General features: G+C 34.7%; 2 protein-coding genes across 3 annotated transcripts; one reads left to right on the forward strand and one right to left on the reverse strand.

The window, feature by feature from the left end:
- Positions 1–186: 186 nt before the first annotated feature.
- Positions 187–9,660, reverse strand: LOC130943814 (probable phosphoribosylformylglycinamidine synthase, chloroplastic/mitochondrial). Of its 2 annotated transcripts, none has more exons than XM_057871842.1 (6): positions 8,994–9,660; positions 6,099–6,308; positions 5,642–5,773; positions 5,491–5,553; positions 941–5,149; positions 187–560 (listed from the first exon to the last, which is right to left on the reverse strand). In XM_057871842.1, the coding sequence occupies exons 4-5, from the start codon at positions 5,530–5,532 to the stop codon at positions 965–967; spliced, it is 4,227 nt and encodes a 1,408-aa protein (XP_057727825.1). In that variant the 5' UTR covers positions 5,533–5,553; positions 5,642–5,773; positions 6,099–6,308; positions 8,994–9,660; the 3' UTR covers positions 187–560; positions 941–964. The 2 variants fall into 2 exon arrangements, with proteins under 2 accessions (XP_057727825.1, XP_057727824.1); XM_057871841.1 differs by having other exon boundaries at positions 5,672–5,773; positions 8,994–9,659.
- Positions 9,661–18,246: 8,586 nt separating this feature from the next.
- LOC130945990 (uncharacterized) lies at positions 18,247–19,125 on the forward strand. The gene has a single exon (XM_057874672.1). It carries the CDS (start codon positions 18,247–18,249, stop codon positions 19,123–19,125), a length of 879 nt encoding a protein of 292 aa, XP_057730655.1.
- The last annotated feature ends 4,144 nt before the right edge of the window (positions 19,126–23,269 follow it).

A 23,269-nucleotide genomic window follows, 5' to 3' on the forward strand; every position in this document is an offset into this window, starting at 1 on the left:
TAGTAAAAGAGTAATTTGAAAATTTCAAATAATTTTTTAAATTTTGATTAGTTTTGTCAATGGACTCTATTTTTCACGAGTACATTGTTAGTTATGTTTTTTCATGAACAAATTTGTTAGTACTTGAATCTTTCGTGGTTAAAAATTATTATTTACTTTAATATAAAAGCATCGAAATTCATCTTATATCAAAGCTGAGAGTACAAAATTTTAATGAGAAAGTTCCTCTTATGAACATGCTTTATTATTTATAAAAAAAACCCAAAAAAATGGGACCTCATAGAACGGTATGTTTTCCCCTCCTGTAACACCTGTTCGACGATGGGGGCTTTCACTAGGTTGTATTACAACTCAACACTACGAACAAAGGCACCTTAAGATGTGTGTCATAGCTATAAAATTAATAAAGAGAAACTCCTAAGAATTGAATGGATAGTACGACATTATTATAACCACTATATACTATCCAGGTAAGTTCCCTAATACCATTTGAATTTATCTTCTTCTATTGTCCATGGTCTTCTTGATTTTTCATCTTTTTTCCATGACTTGTTCTGCAGCTGAAAGAAAGAAAGATATATTTTCAGCATCTGTTTAACAAAGTAGGATGCAAAAACAAACCAAGGCAATGCTATGAACAAATATATCCAAGTCAAATAAAATGAATGTGAAAGGACTTGGTTAATTATCATCACATCATCACCCTGAATGATGAAAAATCTATCTCAACAACCTTAACCACAAAATTAGTCTATAAATGTCATGAGAGAATTTCCCTGGTGATAATCAATTTCAAAGAATTCATTAACACCATCGAATATAACACATTCCATAATAGCTGAGGCAGATTGAAAGTGTTGGCGGATTCTCTGGAAATAAAATCATAGAAAGAAAACCTGAAAGAATAGTAAAATCAAATCATAAAAGTGACATTGAAAACCTGAAATCCATAAATATATTCATCTCAGGAACACCAGTCTCTTGCATTCTGGAACATGCGCAACCACGGGCTAGGACCCTTCTTGTCCACATCCCAATGCTTCGGATACCATGGAAACTGCCACATTAAGAAGCAACGCTCTGGATGAGGCATCATAGCAAGATGCCTCCCATCTGGAGAACAAATAGCAGCTACCCCCAAAGGAGAGCCATTCACATTGAAAGGATATGTCTCTGTTGGATTGCCATCATCATCACAATATCTTATAGGAGCTAAATCTGAATGAACTGCGCGATCCAACATGCCTTTATCTGGGAAATAAGCCCTTCCCTCACCATGAGCAGCCCATACCCCCAATGTACTACCTTCCATACCTTTGAACATTATAGCCGGCGAATCCTTTATTGTCACGCTTGTAAAGCGGCATTCAAACCGTCCTGATTCATTGTGAATGAACCTTGGCTGTGATAGGTCGCCGCCATTACCGAGAACGCCCCCAACCTGCGGGCCTGGTACCCATCCCAACAATGCCATTAGCTGACAACCATTGCATACACCAAGACTGAAAGTGTCAGGACGGTTGTAAAACTCCTGGAATTGTTTCAAAACGGACTCATTGAATCTAATGGAAGCAGCCCAGCCTTTTGCAGAATCAAGTACGTCTGCATAGCTAAATCCACCAACAAACACGATCCCACGGAACTCTTGCAAAGAGATGGCCCCATTAAGAAGGTCAGACATGGTAACATCCCATGGTTCAAAACCAGCAGCATGGAATGCTGCAGCCATTTCTCTGTCTCCGTTGCTCCCTTCTTCTCTAATCACCGCTACTTTAGGTTTAACAGTTGCAGACAAATACTTATCATCAGTGAAGGAAGGCGTAAAGGACAGCTTCCATGAGGGCTCATATCGATGTTTCAGCCCTTCTTTCTCCATTTCTACACAAGCTGCCAGCCTTTGGAATTTCTCTAGCTGGAAGCTGGTTTCTTCCCACATATCCCGAAGGAGGGTAGTTTCTTCTTTCAAACAACTTACCCCATCAACCTTAACTTCTATGGATGGAGCAATAGTAACTTGACCTATGATCTCAGCCGAAACCCCCACTCCATTCAATCTGTTCATTACTATGGACAAATTTTTCTTGCTTACCTCAATAACCAACCCAAGCTCTTCCGCATAAAGTGTTTGGAAAAGGCTCTTTCCTCGTGAAGTCAAGTCCAAAGTAAATCCACGATTACCAGCAAATGCCATCTCTAAGGCACAAACTAGCAGCCCACCATCACTGATATCATGACCAGCAGAGATCAGCTCATCAGTAATAAGGTCTTGCACACCTTCAAAGACCTTTTTAAGGTACGGAACATCATCAAGATCAGGACACTCATCCCCAACTTGATCAAATGCCTGTGCAAGAGCAGATCCACCTAATCGCCTCTTTCCTTTTGATAAATCAATGTGAAGCAAAACACCATCGTCTTCAAGTTTCAAATCTGGTGTCACTGTTTTTGTTATGTCAGGACAAGTAACATAAACACTAATTACAAGATTTCCAGGAGCCTTGACAACTTCTCCAGCATGAGCTGCCATAGAAAGGCTATCTTTCCCTCCATCAATAGCGATACCAAGTTCAATCATTGCTTCAGACAAAGATATGGCAGCATCATACATGTCAGCTCCTTCTCCATCAAGCTTGGCAGCATACATCCAATTACCACTTGCCTTAACATCAGAAAGGGAAGTGACCTTTGCCCATACAAGATTTGTCAGTGCTTCTCCAACAGCTAATCTTGCCATTGCTTTGGGGTTTAACAACCCTTTGATTGGCTGTTCCCCAATGGCACATGCACCTCCAGTTACACCAGTAAAAGTTTGAGCTGTAACAGCAACATCGGCAAGGGTAATCTGCAAAGGGCCAACTGTTTGCTGCTGGGCCACAAGACCAGTGACACACCTATCAACTTTTGTTGTTAAGAAGCGCTTTGAACAGACAGATGGCAAACTCAATACCCTCTTCAAAGAATCTATTACAGTGGTCCCAGGGGCAATATCAAGTGGTTCCCGCTCATGAACAACCCGATGAAATTCAAAAGATTTCTTCGGCATGTCACCAAGGACTTTCTCCAGTTCAAGATCCACAGCAGGGGGAGGTGGAGGAAGTCCTTCTGATAGACACTTCTGAGTTGCTAAGCTATCCACTAATACAACACGTCCATCGCCACTAATAGTACCAATCACAGCCATTGAAACCTTTTCCCTTTTACAGATAGATTGTAAGAGCTCACGACTTTCAGGCTTCACCAAGATTGCATCTTGCTCCTGATACTCAGCACCCCAGATTTCCAGAACAGACATTGTATGATCACCGACCACAATGGCTCGAACATCTATCTCAGCACCCTTTGGATATATAATTTCCTTTACAACATTGCAGTTACCACCAGCTCCTTGATCGTGAATGCTGATAATTGGATTTTTATCCCCCATCTCAATACAGGCACGGACAAGACGATATAGCTTCTGTGACATCTCAGCATCCCCACGTTGTACAGCATTGAAATCAAGCTCTGCATCATTTTGCCCACTGACCATACTTGAGGCTGCCCCACCTCCCATTCCAATACGATAAGCAGGACCTCCAATCTTCACAACCAACATTCCAATTTCAGGATCTCCCTTTGATATATGATGGTGGTCAATCTGCCCAATTCCTGCACTAAACATGATTGGCTTTAACCATTCCCGCCTATCTCCACTAGGAAGTCTCATTCCAAAAGTTCTACAGAAGCCCTGGATCAAGGGCTCCCCAAATTTGTTCCCATAGTCTGATGCACCATTACTAGCATCAATAAGGATCTGGAGAGGTGATGCCAAATTTGAAGGATATGTAAAAGATGGATCTTCCCACGGAGCATAAAACCCAGGTGTGTTAAGATTCCCAACACAATAACCAGCTGTAGCTGCTTGGACAAAAGACCCCCTTCCTGTTGCATGTGTATCTCTAATGCGACCTCCTGCACCTGTTTCTGCACCAGGATAAGGTGCCACTGCACATGGGAAATTATGTGTTTCAGCTGTAAACAAGATATCTAAATCACGTGATATCAGGTTTAATTGGCATGATGAACCAGGTTCAACAGGTCGTAGCTGTTTTACTGGAAAACCCCTGATTGCACTCGAGTTATCCTTGAAGCCAATAACGGAATTATTTGGATTTGCCTGTAAAGTACTTTTCACAATTTGCATAAGAGTTCTATTCATGAGCTGTCCATCAATAAAAATCTTTCCGGTGAAAAACCAGTGCCTGCTATGCTCGCTGTTGGACTGTGCAATGTCAAATAACTCCACATTTGTTGGGTTACGCTTTATGTCTTCTTTGAAAAGTTTAGTATAGTATTCTAGATCCTGCTCATCAAAGGCTAAACCCATCTTTTGATTAATCTCTTCTAGTGCCTTTCTACCCTTCTCCATAACAGGAATATAACGAATCTCCTCTGGAACAACATTGGTCTCGAAGGATGTTAACTTCTGAGTATAAACACATTCAGTCATCCTGTCATGTACCATAGATGCGAATTCACTGATTTGGTGATCCTGCAATTCACTTGTAGTGTACAACAAGTACCTCCTTGATCGTTCCAAACGGGTAACTTCAGTCAAACCACATGCTTGGCAAATGGCCACTGCATTTGAAGACCATGCTGTCGTAAACGACAACCTCGGGCCAACCTCTATTATGACAGTCAAGCCCTCCTTCCCCCTTTTGTCGAGAAAGCTATCAGTGCCCAGATTCTCAGGCTCAAAAGTTTCTTGGAGAAGCCATTTAAGGACTGAAAGCTTCATGCTTGAAAGTTGTGAAACAAGGCCAATATTATAACATTGCTCTGTCTGCAGATCCACAATCTGATTAGAGATTTTTGTTTGAGCATCCCTGAGAAGTTCAGCAGCTGCATTTTCTTGAATAAACGGGACACGATACAAATGAAAGACTTCAGAGGCAGGCTTCTCAACCAAGCTAGGTTGCTCCTCTACTGAACTTGTCACAGCCCCTGAAACCACGGCTCTAGGGTTTTCCTGTGCTTGGCACCTTAAAGAAGAAGCTCTCCAAGTTGAACCTTGGGCCCGCCTCCTATTCCCAAGTGTACCCCAAAGCAAATGACTTCTTTGCTTCTGAGACTTCTTCACCAAAAACAAAGATTGCCTGCAGGTACCCTGAGACCAAAACCACCAAGACACAAACCACATAAACACCAATAGCATCACATATGCCAAATTAAATAAGCGTAATTAATTGGTCAATCAGAGACAGTATTCAAACTGAAAATTAAAACAAGCTCATGTTTGGTCTATTGTTTGATCCAATGGAAATGGAAATCTTCAGTTTGAAACTAAAAATCATGTTAAAATATATCGCAACATGATGTTACCAAAGTTGCTCAAATAAGCTAAAACTGATTACGTAGCTTCTATGTTACTACAGCAAACAAAATGCACAAAACAAAGAGCATTGTTATATCATGATGCTTAACCAAAAAGCGGCAGTAAAATCAAACCTGAAGGAATTCAGACACCCCAATATCCTTAACACCCGCCATGTCCTTGATCAAGTTAGAAAGCTGTGAACAGGAAATTGAAAAAAGAAAATAAGAAAACCTCAAGAAGTGATCATGATCATATTTTCATTCCTCAAGATCAGATATTTACAATATAGCAGCTATAGAGTGAGAAGCTGACTAGTCAGTGAAGTGACGTGCCAGCGGCTGGCAAAGAGGGAGAGCGCCACCTCCCGCGGCTGCAGCAGAGAGACCACAACACGTAACTGCCCTGGTCTGAAGCCTGAAAACACCATATCAACAACCGTTATACAGCAGCAAGAACACCACCACATATTTCCAGTTAGGGGTTTTTTTTTTTGAAAAACAAAAGGTACAAATAAACCATACAGCAGCAACAACACATGCTTGCATTATATTCAACAACGTTCATATAAAAGTTCAATTCAAAATACGGTGAATAAATATTTGCTCCGCATTGTGTTACAGTCACTGGTGCTATCATTCAATAAGCAAGCAATCGATATTTCAACAACTCCAATCACCAATGGCAAAAAACAATAACAATAATAACAATAAAAATAAATCCAGATTAAAAGAAAAAAAACCTGGTGTGCACTTGCTGGAGTTGCTGTTTGCTTTGCGGCTGTGGTGTGAGATTAGATACGGAGGGTGGACCTGGTGCCTTCGTCGGCGACGGCTAGTGGTGAGTGGAGGGAGGTGGCTGAGAGGGTGCGGCGTGTGTTAGTGTTTTGAGTGAGACACCAAAACCCTGCTAAATGCTTTTCTCAGGTCTCTTCGGATTATAAATTATTCAACTGTGAAAATTAAATATTTATAATTTATAATATAAATAAATAAATAATAATTTATAATTTATAATATAAATAAATAAATAATAATAAATAAAAGAGCATTTAATTAACGGATGAGACCAATTGAGCATATTACTACTTTTTCCTTATTCACTTTTTCTTTTCCGTTATTCTTTCTCAATCCACCTTTTCATCCTTCAACTTTAACTACGTTATTACAAGCCGTATATTAGAACGAAGTGACTCAAGGCAGTTTATGAACCGTTTAAATTTTATTTGTTAAAGTTTGATTGAATTTGTGAGTTGATGAACTGACTGAAATTAAATTTATAAATTAAATAAGTTAAATTTGAATTTAGATAAGATCATTTCAATAGTTTAATTTATAAATTAATTTGATTATATATAATATTAAAAATATATATTAAATGTATATACGTATTAATAATTTAATATATATAAAATAGTAATTACATATATATTAATATTTTTAATTATTTAAAATTTTATAGTCATATTTTATATATAATTTTAATGTAGAATATAAATAAAAAATTTATATTTAATAGATAGATAATATATAAAATTTATATTTTTTAATATTTTTAATATATATAAATTATAATTTATTGATATAGAATTATAGATTATATTTTTATTATTTGAGTCGGTTCGTAAGCTTTCGTTGAACCGAACTTGAGCTTGTGAAACAGTCTTGACTGTTAATAAATCAAATCATGAATAAAGTTTAATTTTCGTGTGTCAAATTTAAATTTGGTCTAATTCAATTCAACTGGCTCACTTTTAACTCTAATTAGAATTATTTTTTATTTCATTTTAAACTGAAATAATCAATATAAAAAATCAATCATCTTCACAATAAATTTGAATTTTTATATTTATCTGTTTAACACATATTTTTGTAACAGAAATACTTTTATTAAATTATTTTTTTATTTATTATCTTTATATATATATAAGATAAATTTTAGTATGTCTATGTTTATAATAATTATGATGATTATATAAGTCTTATATGGACAACAAAAAAATAAATAAAAATAATTATAATAATAATATTTTTTATTTAGAGTTGATGGATAATATCACGCTCATTGACAATTGACATGTATAATAATGCTTATAGAACAATTAAAATAAATATTTAGAAGAGAAAGTTATGATATCATAATAGATAATATATTTTTTATTATTATTTTTATTTATCTTACGGTCTAAGTGAATAGAACCTTAAATACAATTATGTTATGATACAATTATCTAATAAGCCAATTTTAGTCAATAAATATTAGACTAGCCAAACAAGCACGTTCAAAGAAAATACAAAATAAGAGTGACAAAGTGCAATCATCAGAAAAAACAACTAAAATAAATTATTTCTTTTACTTTCGCTTCAGACATTTCCTTTTTTAGGATTGATAATATTAATTTTATTTGTGGGTATTTAATTTCATATAATTCGATTAAGTAGAGTTGATAATCTAATTTGTTATGGCAAGTTTGAATAAGGTGTGGGTTTAGGTCTGCTTTTACCTAATTTATCTGCATTTTTAATATATTAATATATTTTGTTGAAAAATATGATATATTTATTATGAGTTGTGAAATCAAACACTTTTTTTTATTTTGTATAATTTTTTTAAACCACTGAACCAATCATTTTAATATTGTTTGTGTTATTAGTTTTAATAATAATCTGATTATAAATTGATGTTTGTATCGTTTGTAATTTTAACATGAATTTAATTATGATTTTATTGTTTTAATCTTAATATGAATTTAATCTGGTAATTTTTATATTATTAATATGTTTATTTGAAGATAGAGAAGACACTATAGGAGAAGTAATAGAAGAGAGTCACCTCTGGTGTGACGAAAAAGAGAGGAAAAGAGTCTCAATTGGGGATTAAGATTTTTAACCTCAATTTAGGGACCAAATTGAATCAAAATCGTTTATGTCGCCATGTCAGCTAGTTATTGTGCTGACAGTGTATCACCAACGAGTTCAACTCAACTTTTTGGTTGCGCCAGCCGGATGAAATTGGCGCTGGATGAAATTGGCCGAAAGGGCAAGTTTGAGTCCCAAAGTACAATTTTAGGGATAAATATGAGTAATTTTTAACTTTAGGGATCACTATGAGGCTCGAGGGTAACTTTAAGAACCACTTTGAGATTTACCTCGTTAAAGTTGAGCCTAAATCTTATCCTACTTATTGCCAACCTTACTCCTTTCGCATTCAACCTCCACTCACTCTCTCTTACCGTTATCCACGGTTACTGTTTACATATCACTCAACTCATTCACTGTGACTCGCTCTCGTATAATTTCTTCTTCATAATATATCATATGCACCATCTATGACATATATTTTAGGAGTGATAGATATTACAATATGGTTTGAAAATTTGTTGCATCAAGATGATTATTAAAAAAAAAGAAAAAACAACTATTTGTAATCATAACTTTTATAAACGCTAACAAAAGTACCTATTAAAGAAGAAAACTAATGTTATACCCATAAAAGATGGGTCTCATGTAACAAAAAATACTCAAATTCTAAATTTTTGTTGCCTTTTTAATAAAATTTCAAAATTATCCACACCTTTTATCTTCAACCTCACCTCCACCACTATCTACTATTTTCCAAATCTCAAACATTCACATACCTCCATTATTTATCTTTGGAAAGAACTTCATACATCTTTTTCAGAGGGTCTTTATCGATGACTTTCCTTTCGCGGCACTCCTAAAGAGAAGAAAATCCTTCAACTTCCATTTTTGGTACTCTCTAGTGAACGAGATTGAAGATAAGAACGATGCATAAGAAGGCTTTGTGTTGTTTCTTGAAGAAGAAGAAGAAGAATTCGTTGCGGTCACTATTATTTATAATGTCTGGAACTCTTAATGGAGATAGTTACCTACTTCCTTTTCTACCAGAGAAAGCTCCCTTCTCTCTTCTTTGCATTGGTGGTTTTTTCTCTTCGTCTTCCATGGCGACGGTTGCAGGATCGAAGCTTTTGCTCTTGCGATGCGGAGAAAGTAGTTTACTACTAGAAGCAATGAGTCTAGATTATGGTTCTAAAGGGCGGATCTTTCCGCCATCGAAAGAGTTCATCGGCAGAAAGAAAAGTTGGTTCGAGGTGGCTGTTGAAATTGAATTGAAATTCTTGTTTATGTTGATGGTGGTTGTGAATAAAAGAAGAAGAAAGAGGAATATTATTGTTGATGAAGGTGGAGATTATAGTGGGGCTTGTGGGAGTGGTGAAGAAGAAGTTGCTGAACTGTTGAGAGCTTAAATGTAGAACAATGGACGCTGTAGAGGAAGATAAGCAGTTTCCAAGAAGTAACTACGATGAATGGTGATTTTGAAAATACAAGATGATTTTTCAAATTAATTTGAAAATGATGTCTCAAATATAATTAAAAGATTTTATAAATATATGAAAGTAACCATGTGAAAAGATAAATTAAAAATATCTTAGAGAATTTGAATATGATTTAACTTGGTAAAAAAAATATAAAAACAAATATTATAAATTTATGATAAAAAAATTGATGAGGACCACTCATAGAATATAATTTTATTTTAGGCCCAATGATGGGTTTTAAGAAAATACAAGGATCAATAAAAAGAGTTCAGTTTGACCTAATCGGATAAAAAAAGCAACATTCAGCGTTGATTAGAACAAATTTAGAGGGATTTATCATTTGTCTAAATTTGTCTCTTATTAACTGAGAGATAAAAATACATAAAAAAAATTCATCATCAAATTAGTTCAAGGAGTCAGCATAATTAATGTCCAAGGTTGTTCTCAACTTTGAAAATCTATCTTCAGACAGTAATTTTGTAAAGATACCAGCAAGTTGGTCATTAGATCTTACAAATGGAATGTCAATGTTTCTCTTTTGAACGTGTTCTCTAATAGAGTGAAATTTTATTTCAATGTGCTTGGTTCTAGAGTGTAAAATAAAATTTTTTTGAAATATTTATGGCACTCATATTATCACATAGTATGAAAATACTATTGACTTGCAATTCGTAATTCCCAAGTTGGGTTTTTAACCATAACAATTGTGAACAACATGAAAATGTAACAATATATTTAGCATCGGCTGTAGAAAAGTTACAATGGCTTGTTTCTTACTAGACCACACATTTAGTGACTGTCTAAAAAAACAGTAGATTCTGGTTGTGCTGCTTCGATCTATTCGATCACTAACAAAATTTGCATCACAATAACCCACTATATCAAACTCATCAAATTTAGGATATCTAATTATTCTTTTAACGGCTGAAAGATGGGATTCTTTAGGATGTGATTGAAATTTAGAACAAACTCCAACACTTTGAACTATATCCAATCTAGAGAAAGTGATGTACATGAGTGAACAGATCATTCCCTAAACCTAGTTTCATCCAAATCTTTGTCATTTTTATCATTTTCATGTATAGAATTTGGATTCATTGGTGTGCTTATTGACTTAGCATTTTTCAAACCAAATTTTTTAACTAATTTTTTGGCATATTTTTTTGGTGCACAAAAGTACTATTAGGAGTTTGTTTGATTTGGAGTCTGAAAAAGAATGTGAATTCTCCCATTATATTCATATCAAACTCACTAGTCATTAATTTGCTAAAATTAGAACACAAGGATTTATTAGCTGAGCCAAATACAATATCATCCACATAAACTTGAACTAGAATGAAATGATCATTAAATTCTTTAACAAATAGAGTTGTATCTGTGGTACCTCTTTGAAAATTATTTTTGAATAAGAAAGAGCTAAGTCTTTCATACCAAGTTTTAAGAGCTTGCCTCAAACTATAAAGGACTTTTGAGAGTTTAAAAATATGGTTTGAAAAATCTTTATTTTTAAAACCGGGAGGTTGAGCCATGTATACTTCTCTATTAATGATACTATTCAAAAAGGTACATTTAATATCCATTTAAAAAAGTTTAAATCCTTGGTGAGCGGCATAGGCAAGCAATAATCTTATGGCCTCCATCCTTGCAACCAGAGCAAAAGACTCGTCAAAGTTGATTTCCTCCTCTTGATCATACCCTTGAGTCATAAATCTTGCTTTGTTCTTTGGTATGCTACCATCTTCTATCAACTTTTTTCGAAAAATTCACTTTGTTCCCGTCACCTTTTTTTCATTGAAGTTTGATACTAGTGTCCATACTTCATTTTTCTCAAATTGAATCAACTCCTCTTTCATTGTTTTAATCCATGATGAATTTTCAAGAGTTTTATTCACATTTTCTAGTTTGATTTAAGAAATGAAGGTAAGATTATTTTGTTCCATCCTCTTTCTATTTGAGGATCTAGTGGTGACTCCTTACGATGGATCTCCAATAATGAACTCTTGTGGATAATTCTTTAAAAATTTCTATTATCTTGATATGGGAGTCTTGGGATAAGATTCAACTAGATTTTGAATTGTTTGGCTGTCCCTTCTAGAATTTTTTGTATTTTCAGGAGATAAAAATAGAAATATTTTCGACAGAATTAACTGTCTCAGCATGTTAAATTTTCTGTTGCAGATCAAAATCAATTTGAGCCAAATTCTTATTTTTAAATTACTATTTTGAGCACTTGCATGGTCATCTTCCAAAGATCTTGAAACAATATTAGTGTCACAAAAAGAAAATATGTATGAATTTTTCAATGATTCTAGAATCTTTGTGATAAACTCCATAAACTTTTTAGTTGTAGAATATCCAATAAAAATGCATTCATAAGTCTTTGAATTAAATTTTTTTAAATTGTCTTTAGTATTTAACACAACATTTGCATTCAAATATATGAAAATATTTAAAGATTTGGAAGGTTTCCTTTTCATAATTCATAAGGTGTTTTCTTAAAAAAAATAAAAAATTTTTAATGATTGTTTTATTCAAAATGTAATACGCGGTGTTGACTACTTCAGCCCAAAAAAATTTAGGGACATTGCTTTCACACAACATGGCTCTAGCAGTTTCTTGCAGACTTCTATTCCTTTGTTCAACAATACCATTTTTTTAGGTGTTTTTGGACAAGAGAAATTATGTGAAATTTCTAATTCATCACAAAAGTTTTCAAGATCATTATTTTTAAATTCTTTTCCGTAGTCATTTCTAATAGAAACAATCTTCAAATTTTTTTCATTTTGGACCTTTTTGCTTAACACCTCAAAAGACGAAAAAGCATCATTTTTATGTGTAAGAAAAATAACCTATCCAAATCTAGTGTAGTCATCCACAATAACTAAACCATAATATTTACCACCTAGACTTTGAGTATTAGTTGGCCCAAAAAATTCAATATGTAGTAATTTAAGAGATCTTTTGGTAAAAATATCTTCTTTTGATTTAAATGAGCTTTTTGTATGTTTTTTCATTTGGCATGCATTACAAGTGATGTCTTTGCTAAATTTTATTTAAGAAGACCTTTCACTAATTCCTTCTTTACTGACTTGGCTATTTAAAACATGCTAGCATGACCAAGCCTTTTATGTCATATCTATTTTTTAGAGTCTATGAAATTAAAACATGCTACATTTTAACTTTTAAGATTATCTAGTGTGAGGTCATACACATTATCGCATATTTTAACTACAAACAACACTTTATCAGAATATTCATTAACAACAAGCCATTCTAATCTTTGAAAATTATCGAATAACCTAAGTCACAAAATTGGCTAATACTCAAAAAATTATTTCTCAATTTGTCAACCAAAAACACATTGTCAATGCAAGTAGAAAAGTCCTTACCCGCTTTATCTATGGCAATGATCTTGCCTTTTCCATTATCATCGAATGTCATAAATCTTTTATTATACTCATTGAGTTTAATGAAGAATGTGAACTTTTCAGCCATTCACTTTAAATATCCACTATCAAAATACCACATGTTTTTCTTTCTTTTAGATGCAAGGCAAATCTACACAAAGTTTCAAGTGATCTTAGATATCCAACTTAATTTTGATCTTTGGATGTTAATCCTTCTTGATTTTCTAAGGGCATTGAAATACTTTACCACTTTCTATACTTTATTTCTAACTTTTCTTTCAACAATAAAATATTGGAGAGATGAATGACCATATTTGTTGTAAGTTTGACTATGATTTCTCTTTATTGATTTTTGCAAGTGAAGAGAGGTTTGAACTTTTTTTATTTTGGAGATTGAAGCTTTAGTTTTAGCATAGGATTTTTTAAAATTAGCTTTAGTTTTGTCAAAATACCCAAACCCAAATTTTTCAAAAATATGTTTTTAACTAGCTAGTAATTTGTCCAAGTTTCCATAACTTTAAGCAAATTTTGATATATCTTGGTTCAAGCCTTTAATCACTTTATGCAATCTTTCATTTTTATTAATTCGATCTATTAAATTAATAACCGAGTGCTTTCCTTTAAATCTTTTATTTTTAGATTTAAGACATTTGATTTCTTCAATTAAATTAACAAAACTTTCGATTTTTTTTTTCTTTAAGGAATGCATTTTTAACTTTTAAGAAATTATTTTTAGACTCACATTTATAGGATTTATCCAAAATAATTTTTATAAGTACAGTTAAATCATCAACCACTTGATGTAATTCATCATTAGATAGGTCAAAATATTTTACCTCTTCTACTTGAACTTGGTCAGAATGAAAGAAGATTGTGCTTCGTGTTTGGACTCTTCATTATCCTTTAGAGTCATTTTTCAAATCTTCTCATGATACCATCAACACCTTCTTCTTGTCTTTTTTCATCTTGTCCTCCTTTTTAAACTTGGAACAGTTCTACTTGAAATGACTAACTTCCTTACAATGATAGCATATGACTTTGTTGAAATTCTTCTTGTATTCTTTTGAACTTAAGCCTTTGTTCTTTCCTTTGCTCCTCACGAGTCTTCTCAATCTCCTAGTAAAAAACACAATTCCGTCATCCGAAAAACTATTATTGGAATCTTCTTTTAATGAATCAATATTGAATTTCAAGGCCATTTTTTTCTTTTTTGTGTCACGGTTTATGTGAGTGATTTTATAGGTAAGTAGTTTTCCTCTCAACTCATCATATGACATTTTATTCAGATTGCTACTTTTAGAGATGACATTTATTTTTGTTTTTCACTTCTTAGTGAGATTTCTAAGTATTTTTCTCATAGCACTCGTTCAGTGTGAGTCATCCCCATAGCATCCAAGTTATTGATGATGATAAAAAATATTTCAAACATCTCATCGATGGTTTCTCCTTCTTTCATCGTGAACATCTCATATTCCTTTCTTAGCATATCGATCATTGTTTCTTTGACTTGTTCGGTATCCTCATGAGTGATTTGGAGTTTATCCTAAATCTTTTTAGCTATTTTACACCTTGATACCTTTCGATATTCCTCAAAGCTAATTGAACAATACATCGTGTTGATTGCTTTTGCGTTCATCTCCACTTTCTTCTTATCTTCGTCGTTCTATTAGGCTTCTTCTTTGGAAATCGTCACTCCTTCAATACTTGTTTTTGTTGGAACTTGTGGACCATTCTTAATGATCTTTCAAATATTATAATTAACAGACTGCACAAATATATGCATTATGTCCTTCCAGTAGGTGTAGTTCTTGCCATTAAAAAAGGAGGTCTATCGTTGGACTAACTCTTAGTAAGTGTGTAAGGCACAATGTTTACACCCATGTTATTGACCATTGGATCTTTATTCTAAGTTGTGAAGCTTGATTCGTTAAGACCGGACTTTTGACACTAATTGAAGGTTATCAATGGTCTAGAGAAGGGGTTTGAATCTATGGTCTCTTTTAAACTCGTTCACTTTAACTTTAAACTGGATTCAGAACTGCATTGCTGTTGAGTTTGCCAAGTTGATAATACAGGAGATAATTTTGTTTTGTCTCTTCACGATAGATCAGGAACAGAACAAACTCATTGCTTTGATACTATGAGTTACTCTAACTTTTGTGAGACAAATTAAGCAGAAGACAATTTCATTTTGTCTCTTATCGAATGAAAAAAATAGAAACAAAACATAGAAGAGAAAATGACACAGCCATATATCTTGGTTCAACCACCATGTTCAATGTGGCCTACATTCAGTCTCCACCACAACTGTGATAAAATTTTCACTATCTTTCACAAAGATTACAATTACTAATTTTTCTAAAATTCTACTTAATCATATTCAAGACAAACCAAACTTCTACCTAAACTTGATTTGGCTAGGTTCACTCCCTAGACTTTCAACCACTAAATGCTCAGCCAACTTAGCAAGGGAATCATCTGGAGATCATGAATACAAAATAAAAATACAGGTAAAAAATATTGAATAATTTTTTGGCTTTTTCTATGAATACTCTCTTTGTCCTTTCTCTCGATGACTTTTACTGATATCACACTTAATGTCTTTTTTTATTGATAAGAAACAAAAAAAATAAAAAATTGAAGAACAGATAATTCAATGTAAAACCATGAAGGAGAAGAAAGTTAAGCTCAAAAGTTATGAAAACCCAAATAGTGTGCTTACTCTCCTTGCTTCAATTTCTGGATGTTTACCCTTTTTAAAAAAGAGTAAAGCTTCTAAAATTTGAGCTTAATTGACACCTTTAACTTTGTTTTTCTCCAAAATTTAAATCAGAGACACAGAGGAGAGATGAGACAGTAACAGTAATTAGAGTTGGCATGCATCCTTACCTAACTGCTTCTCTTTCTTTTTTTTTTTTTCTTTTGGATTTAAGGATATGAGTCATTCATCCACCCTTTACTCCAAATTTTGTTTTTGACCTTTGATTCATAGCAGTGATACACAACTTCCATTTGCTTCATCTTACCTGAATAGTTCATGTAGGAGGAAGGCAGCTTTAACAAGCTAGAATGGAAGCACAAAGATGGAAATGATATGCTGACCTTTCTTCTAATTCAACCTTTAATTTAGTTTTTACTTTTGGCATTAGCATCTGACTTTTCTTTTTCTTTCCTTTTTGTTGCTTGAATTTGGTGATAACTTCTTTTATTTTGATAGAATTTTAAACTGAGTTTTCTTTTCTTTGTTTGCTTTTAAAACTTTTTATCATTAATTTAAGGTTAATCACGTGGGTAACAATCAGAAGAGAGAAGAGAGTCTTTGATCATTTAATTACTACCAAAAAGGAGAAAACTGTGCTGTTAAGGAGATTTGGACCGGTTGCATAATAACCAAATGAATTACACACTATTGAGTTTGTTTTGAAAATTTTATTTTTTTTGCACAATAAACATACATATCATATATATTTTTAGACTTTTAACCTAAAATTATAATGTTTGTCATCATTAAATTATTATTTTTATTTTCTCAAATTTAACTGGATAAAATTAACCATTAATTTTATATCTCTAAATCTACCAAATGGCTAAATACAAAAGAGAATAATTTTAAGTGACTCAATTCAATTTATAAATTTTGTTAAACAATTTAATTTAGCCTTTAAAATCACAGGTCATGAATTAAAATATTCTAGAACCAATTTCTAATGGAGAGCAGAACAAAAATTAAAAGGGATAAAATTGTTAATAAGACAAATATACACCTTTTTTGTAAATATAAAACAAACTATTATTTTTACTTGTGAAAAATTCAAAATATTATTTATTTAAAAAGAATAAAATTAATTTTATATTTAAAAAAATAACAAAAATATTTTAATAATTTTATTTATAAATAGTTTTAGTAATTTATTCATCTTTTTATAAATATAAAATTAGTTTCATTTATTCATACATAAATTTTTACGAGAATTACTAAGAATCCCCAAATCATACAGCCAGCTTAATCGTTTTTCATTTAATAGATTTCATGGCAATGAACCATAAATTAAGAACCATATCCAAATTGCTAATACAAAGCCAGACTTCATGTTTGAATCAAACACTAATATAATAACTTTCTTTTATAAATTATAACTATGGACTTAGTAATCGGATAATGTTTGGATAGGATCAAATCTAATAAAATATCTCCTCCCTAGAATACCACTAACTATTTGAAGACAAATATATAAATAAATGGATAAACTAGAGCTGATATGTCCCACCAATGAGACTATTCAAAGTTCTAGACAAAGTCCGGGGCTGCCTTATTCATGAGATTCATTCATATAATTAATAATAGGCATTCTGCATGCAATTAATTAGCATGATGTTCCGGTGAAGTGATACTATTTTGGGATGTGGAACCACTAAGTTTAGTTTTTTTTTTTTTTATATTTAAATTAAATAAATATATAAATTACAGAAATATATAGAATGTGAAGTACTTACAAAAATGCTACTCTTACATATTTCAAATGCTAATAGATAAATTAAACGATGCTGAAATATATCTTGAGTATACTCGAGATATGTGTTATTATGGAGATTGGAGACTGAATGTAACAGTTCAAACCACCCGTTAGCACAATATTGTCCGTTTTGGCATACAATGCCTCACAGTTTTGTCTTTGACGATAGGGATGATAGCCGAAGCCCCCCACACTCACTCGTCAAAACGCATCATGTTAGGGGGAGGGGAACGAAACATGCCTTATAAGGGTGTGGATACCTCTCTCTAGCATGACGCGTTTTGACGAGTGAATGTGGGGGGTTTCGGCTATCATCCCTATCGTCAAAGGCAAAATCGTGAGGCCTTGTGTGCCAAAGTGGACAATATCGTGCTAGCGGGTGGTCTGGGTTGTTACAATGAACAACTGAGATATGTGGCTACTGAGAAAGGGGTCTCAGCATCCAAGATATAGTCAAGGCCTCAAGGGTGTAATTTGTGTTTCAGCAACCGAGATATGTGTATTATACTTTAAGTGTCTTTGCACCCAAGATATATTGGAGAATAACTCTATTTATAGAGCCCATCCCTCAACCATCTCCTCATAATTCATAAATCAATGTTTTCTTCCTCTTCTTTCCGTTTTATTCTGATGGAGAATAATCAATTCTTTTTTGTTGTAGTTTATCCCAATGAGATAGTAAAACACGGTAATGAAGGAGTGATTTTCGAGTCTAATAAGACTGTCATGTTGCGCACCAACCGGGTTGATACCTTACATGCGCTAAAGACGATCATGTTTAGCAATATTGGGGGAATAGGTACCAAGGAGGTTGGGAGAATTGCATATAAATTTCTGCACGCGCTTCCGAATGGTGGATTTACCAACAGGTTATTTTGGATTGATGGGGATCAGCATATGAGGGTAATGTTCGACATACATGCACGACTAATGCCACAACATGTGATGGAGTTGTATGCTGCGGTCTGTGACGTGGTTGTTGGTGCTGGGCCGTCTCCTTTGAGTCTTGAAATTGTCCTGCTGGAGGCCACACTGATCCACTATGCCCAACCTCATTATAGTGCCGACGAGTACGACAGTGAGGGTGATTCAACTTATGTTGCCGGGTCCAGGTCGTCTAGCGATACTGCTTCCACTGATGAGTATGTGCCGGAGACTTCCACCGGCGGTGTTGGTCGGTTTCTCATGCCTCCCCCATTGGCCATTCCTCGATTTTCAGAAGTTCCTAGTCATTATCACATTTTGAATTTGGACGTAATACAACCGAACAATCTTTTGAATTTCGGTGAAGGAGAGGATTACAATACGGATGGTGGGGTGAAATTCCAAGTTGGCCATAGGTTAAGGAACCGTGATGCAGTTCTAATGGCGGTGAAGAACTACAGACAGAATGCGGAGTATAGATTTTTGGAGTCGGATAGGCTTAAATACCACTGTCGTTGCAAGCAATTCACCAACGGTTGTCCACGAAATCTTCGTGTGGCACTACACCAGAACTTGAACTACTAATATATTTTACGATTTATTTTAGATGAATTAAAGTCTATTACGTTAATTTTGTGTTGTACTAAATGTTGACATCCACGAGTAATTTGTAGGGAGGTGTGTAGGTTCGGTTTAGCACACACCTATTTTGGCTCCAACCATATCTCAGAACCATACTCAATTAGATAGTAGTTTGATTTGCAGGGTCGTGTTACCTATGATAAAGACTGAGTCATCGGTGTCTATCCTAGTGTTGCAAAGTGCGGTACATCAGAGTTACCATTTCAAGCCCTCGTATCGAAAGGTATGGATGGCGAAGAAGAAAGCGATTCCCAGATTTATAATGATTGGGAAGGGTCATACAACAGGATATGACCCAGATTTATAGTGATTGGAAAGCGATTTGCAGGAATGCCTCCCAGGTACGATTCACGAATGCGTTGTTGTTCCTTATTACAATGGAGACATGGTTGACCGAGAGTGGAGCTAGTTTGATAAAGTATTTTGGGAATTCTCTCCATGCATTGAGGTAATTAAGCATTGCAAGCCTTTTGTATCTATGGACGGGACACGCTTGTACGGAAAGTATAGGGGCATGATGTTAATTGCTGTGGCTCAAGATGGTAATAACATTCTTCCCATAGCTTTCGCATTAGTGGAGTCTCAGATAACGGATTCATGGTCGTTTTCCCTCTCGAATTTGAGACAACATTTTACTTCGCAGTCTAAAATTCTTATCATATCAGATAGATTGTAGGCCATTCCCGCTGTCCTAAATGCATCTTACAGTGGATGACATCCTCCATCGGCTAATCATGCCTACTGCATCCAGCACATGCCTTCAAATTTTAATTCACGGTTCAAATCGGCCGAGGGTAAAAGGTACCTTATAAATGCAGCGTATAGTACAAGCAAGGAGGGTTACGATTGGTACTTGGATACTTTGGGTACACTATCCCGTGACATGGTAGATTGGGCTCTTCATTTTAGGAAGGATTTTTGGCTGCAACATTATGACAAAGGTCGTCGGTATGGTCACATGATGATGAACCTATCGAAGTGTATAAATGCGATGCTGAATGGAACGAGGAACCTTCTAGTAGTTATGATTGTTAGGAAAACGTATGAGAGGTTGCAACAGTTATTTGTGAGCAAAGGTTGCAAAGCACATGCTCAGTTACATGGTAGACAGATATACTCACAGCGACTATTGGCAGCTATAGAGAAGAACAGAGAGAGCCTGCCAATAATGCGAGTCACCCATTGTGACCATAGGGCATTCGTGTTCAGTGTTGAGGAGGTGGAGCCGGTGGATGGATGGTTCCAAACTTCATATCGCGTTTGTCTTAACGCGCGTACATGCGATCGTGGTCTATTCCAGTCGTTATATTACCCATGTCGACACGCCCTGGCGGCATGTGTAGCTGAGAGCATCGAGTAGGGGAACTTAGTCGATCCCGTGTACAAGATGGCCTCTGTTTTTAAGGTATTGAAATGGAGTTTCTGCCAATACTCGACGAAAAGATATGGCTCACATGGTATGGTGCACGCCTAAAGCACAACCCGGCCGTGCGACAGAAGGCAATGAAAGACCGGTCTCTACTCGGCTATGGAATGAAATGGATGCCTTTGAGCGTATCGAGAAGAGATGTGGTTTTGCCAAGGGAAGCGACACACTAGACGAGGGTGTCTCAATGCTCCACAGTTGGTGATGACTGACGGTTCAGGGTTTAGGTATTGGATTGCTTCTTGTAAGTTTTATGAATAATGAAACAATCTGTTTGTATGTCTATTGTATCCGTTTTTATGTATAATGAAATCATCTATTTTTATATTTATTGTATCTATTTTTCTTTAGTCGTGTTGCTTTCATATCAAGTTAAAGCATTAACGTAAAAAGCATAACTCATGGTCGTAATACTGCATAATATATAGTCATATATGAAAAATCCGATAACCTAACATATAATGATACAATATTACAAGCCAGATAATTTATAGAACATAAGAACATCTATCCAAACTATATACTAACGTCATCCGCCTGCGGGATCTAAATGGTGTCCAGTCCCACATCCACGAGGATGAGTCACCCTCGAAGGACAGGTTGGCCGAGGACGAACACCTGGGTGGCTCGCAGTGGAGGGTGTTCGCTGTGGTAGTGGTGGTGGAGGAACTACTCCATATATAGGTGGTGGCGGAGGAGATGGTAGCCAGACCAATCCCGACAAAAGTGAGTGTGGTAGTGGTGGTGGAGTATGATAATACGATGATGGTGCGGATCTATACTGATGGTGTAATGATGGTGCGGATCACACAGTGTTAAAATACCATAATTAGGAATGACATACCAATGCATGAAATAGTATAGAAACAAAAAAAGGTTGTACCTAGTCAAATGTGAGGCCATCGATGCGATTACGTAGAGTTTGGATCCTGCCATCATGACGATCTCTACTTTGTTGCCCTAGTCCTGCCAACCTACGCAGAATAAAAACATTTGAACAGAATTTAATTAATTACATTAATTGACACGAATTCAATGTCCACTACTTGTTAAATTAAAAATTATTTACAATATGTACATACCTAGTTGCAAGTGAGAACCTGATGACGTCATATCCTGCCGGACTAAAACATGGAAACCTATGGTAGACACATGAGACAAAAAGCGGCATGCAACCCACAGTGTCGGTCACATCATGTCCTATCATGGTGCACAGTGAGGGGTACGTATGACAAAGTAGTGCAGACCCCATGACAAATGGCTGCATCGATGGAAATCCTCCAGCAGTGGCAGCCATCTCAAAGGGACAAGTGTAGCAAACTTGTCCATGAACAAAAACCCCTTGATTAATGTCGTTAGATAGCATCGGGCGTACTGACGGAGTGCATCTGGAACTTTCCCAGTTGAAATATGTGAAACCCTATCCCTCAGCCAGGTTATTCTCACCCTGAAATCCTGCTTTCCTTCCTCTGACTGTGGTGGCGGCCTGACGCCAAGTAAATCCTCAATCCACTCCCACGTGGGGTGTCCATGCCATCACTGTAAGTCTCTGGTACAACTCCCAATCGGCTCTCCATCAGTGTGCAGACCAATGTGGTAGGCAACATCGTAAAACGTAATGCTGACCTCACCCGATGGAAGGTGGAACGTGTGGGTCTCGGGCCTCCACTGCTTGACAAATGAAGAGATCAAGGAATTGTCAAACATGAAATCGCTCAACTCTATTGTATGCTCAAATTTCGCCTCCCTAATACAAGGCAATAGGATGTTCGATGGAGGAGGCCTAAGGTCACACGGTGTAACAACAGTAACCGTGGTCTTTGCAATATCCATAACATTTACTCTCGCATATTAATCTTGTCTAAACCATTAATTGTATTTAATCATTACTAAAAAATCTAAACCAAGTAGATAAACATTGATAATAAATGCAACAGATACGGTACGAATATGATTTGTATTGCTAATATTCATAACACTTACTAAAGATAAGACTATCAAACAATATGTAAAAAATTGAATCATTCATGTTGCACTATTTTAACATGACTTTAATCAATTACCTATTAATTTCACTAACGTATTAATTAATAATTACCTATTTTATTTATTTAACGTAAGTTATAATTAATTACTTATTTTATTTATTTCACTTAAATTACAATTAATAAAAATAAATTATACAAAATATCAAACCATATTATGACTGACTAAATATATATAAATTGTTTAATTTTGTCTAGTGACTAAGTCCTACCACATTAACTAAGTTACTAAAATCTAAACATTTAAACTAATTATTTACTGAAAATAAAACAAGAAAAAACTACTAATCTTAAAATTTAAAACTTCAACCAGGTGCCAAGTAATATTCAGTCTATTAATGCCTCCATTATAGACATATTCTCGAGGGCCATATTCACTTAAGGAACTCGAAGTTAAGCATTTAAAAACTAACAAAATTCTTAAAAATTATTCAAATGCACAGCAATCTCAACTGCTGAAATCCAAATTAGACAAATCGTATATATCTTAGATATTAAGATTCCTTTCTCAGTTGTCACATATCTCGGGTGCTTAGTTTCCAATCTCCATAATAACACATATCCTATATGGCTATATATTCAGAATATATCTTGGCATCGTCTAATCATAATACAA

The sequence above is a fragment of the Arachis stenosperma genome, chromosome 8, assembly GCF_014773155.1.
Source record: "Arachis stenosperma cultivar V10309 chromosome 8, arast.V10309.gnm1.PFL2, whole genome shotgun sequence".
NCBI classification, from domain to species: domain Eukaryota; kingdom Viridiplantae; phylum Streptophyta; class Magnoliopsida; order Fabales; family Fabaceae; genus Arachis; species Arachis stenosperma.

Coding starts and splice junctions, on each gene's coding strand:
- LOC130945990 (XM_057874672.1), top strand. CDS start 18,247: ATGGAGAATAATCAATTCTTTTTTGTTGTAGTTTATCCCAATGAGATA.
- LOC130943814 (XM_057871842.1), bottom strand. CDS start 5,532: ATGGCGGGTGTTAAGGATATTGGGGTGTCTGAATTCCTTCAG. Junction 5,150..5,490: donor GGGTGTCTGAATTCCTTCAG/GTTTGATTTTAC, acceptor TTTTGGTCTCAG/GGTACCTGCAGGCAATCTTT.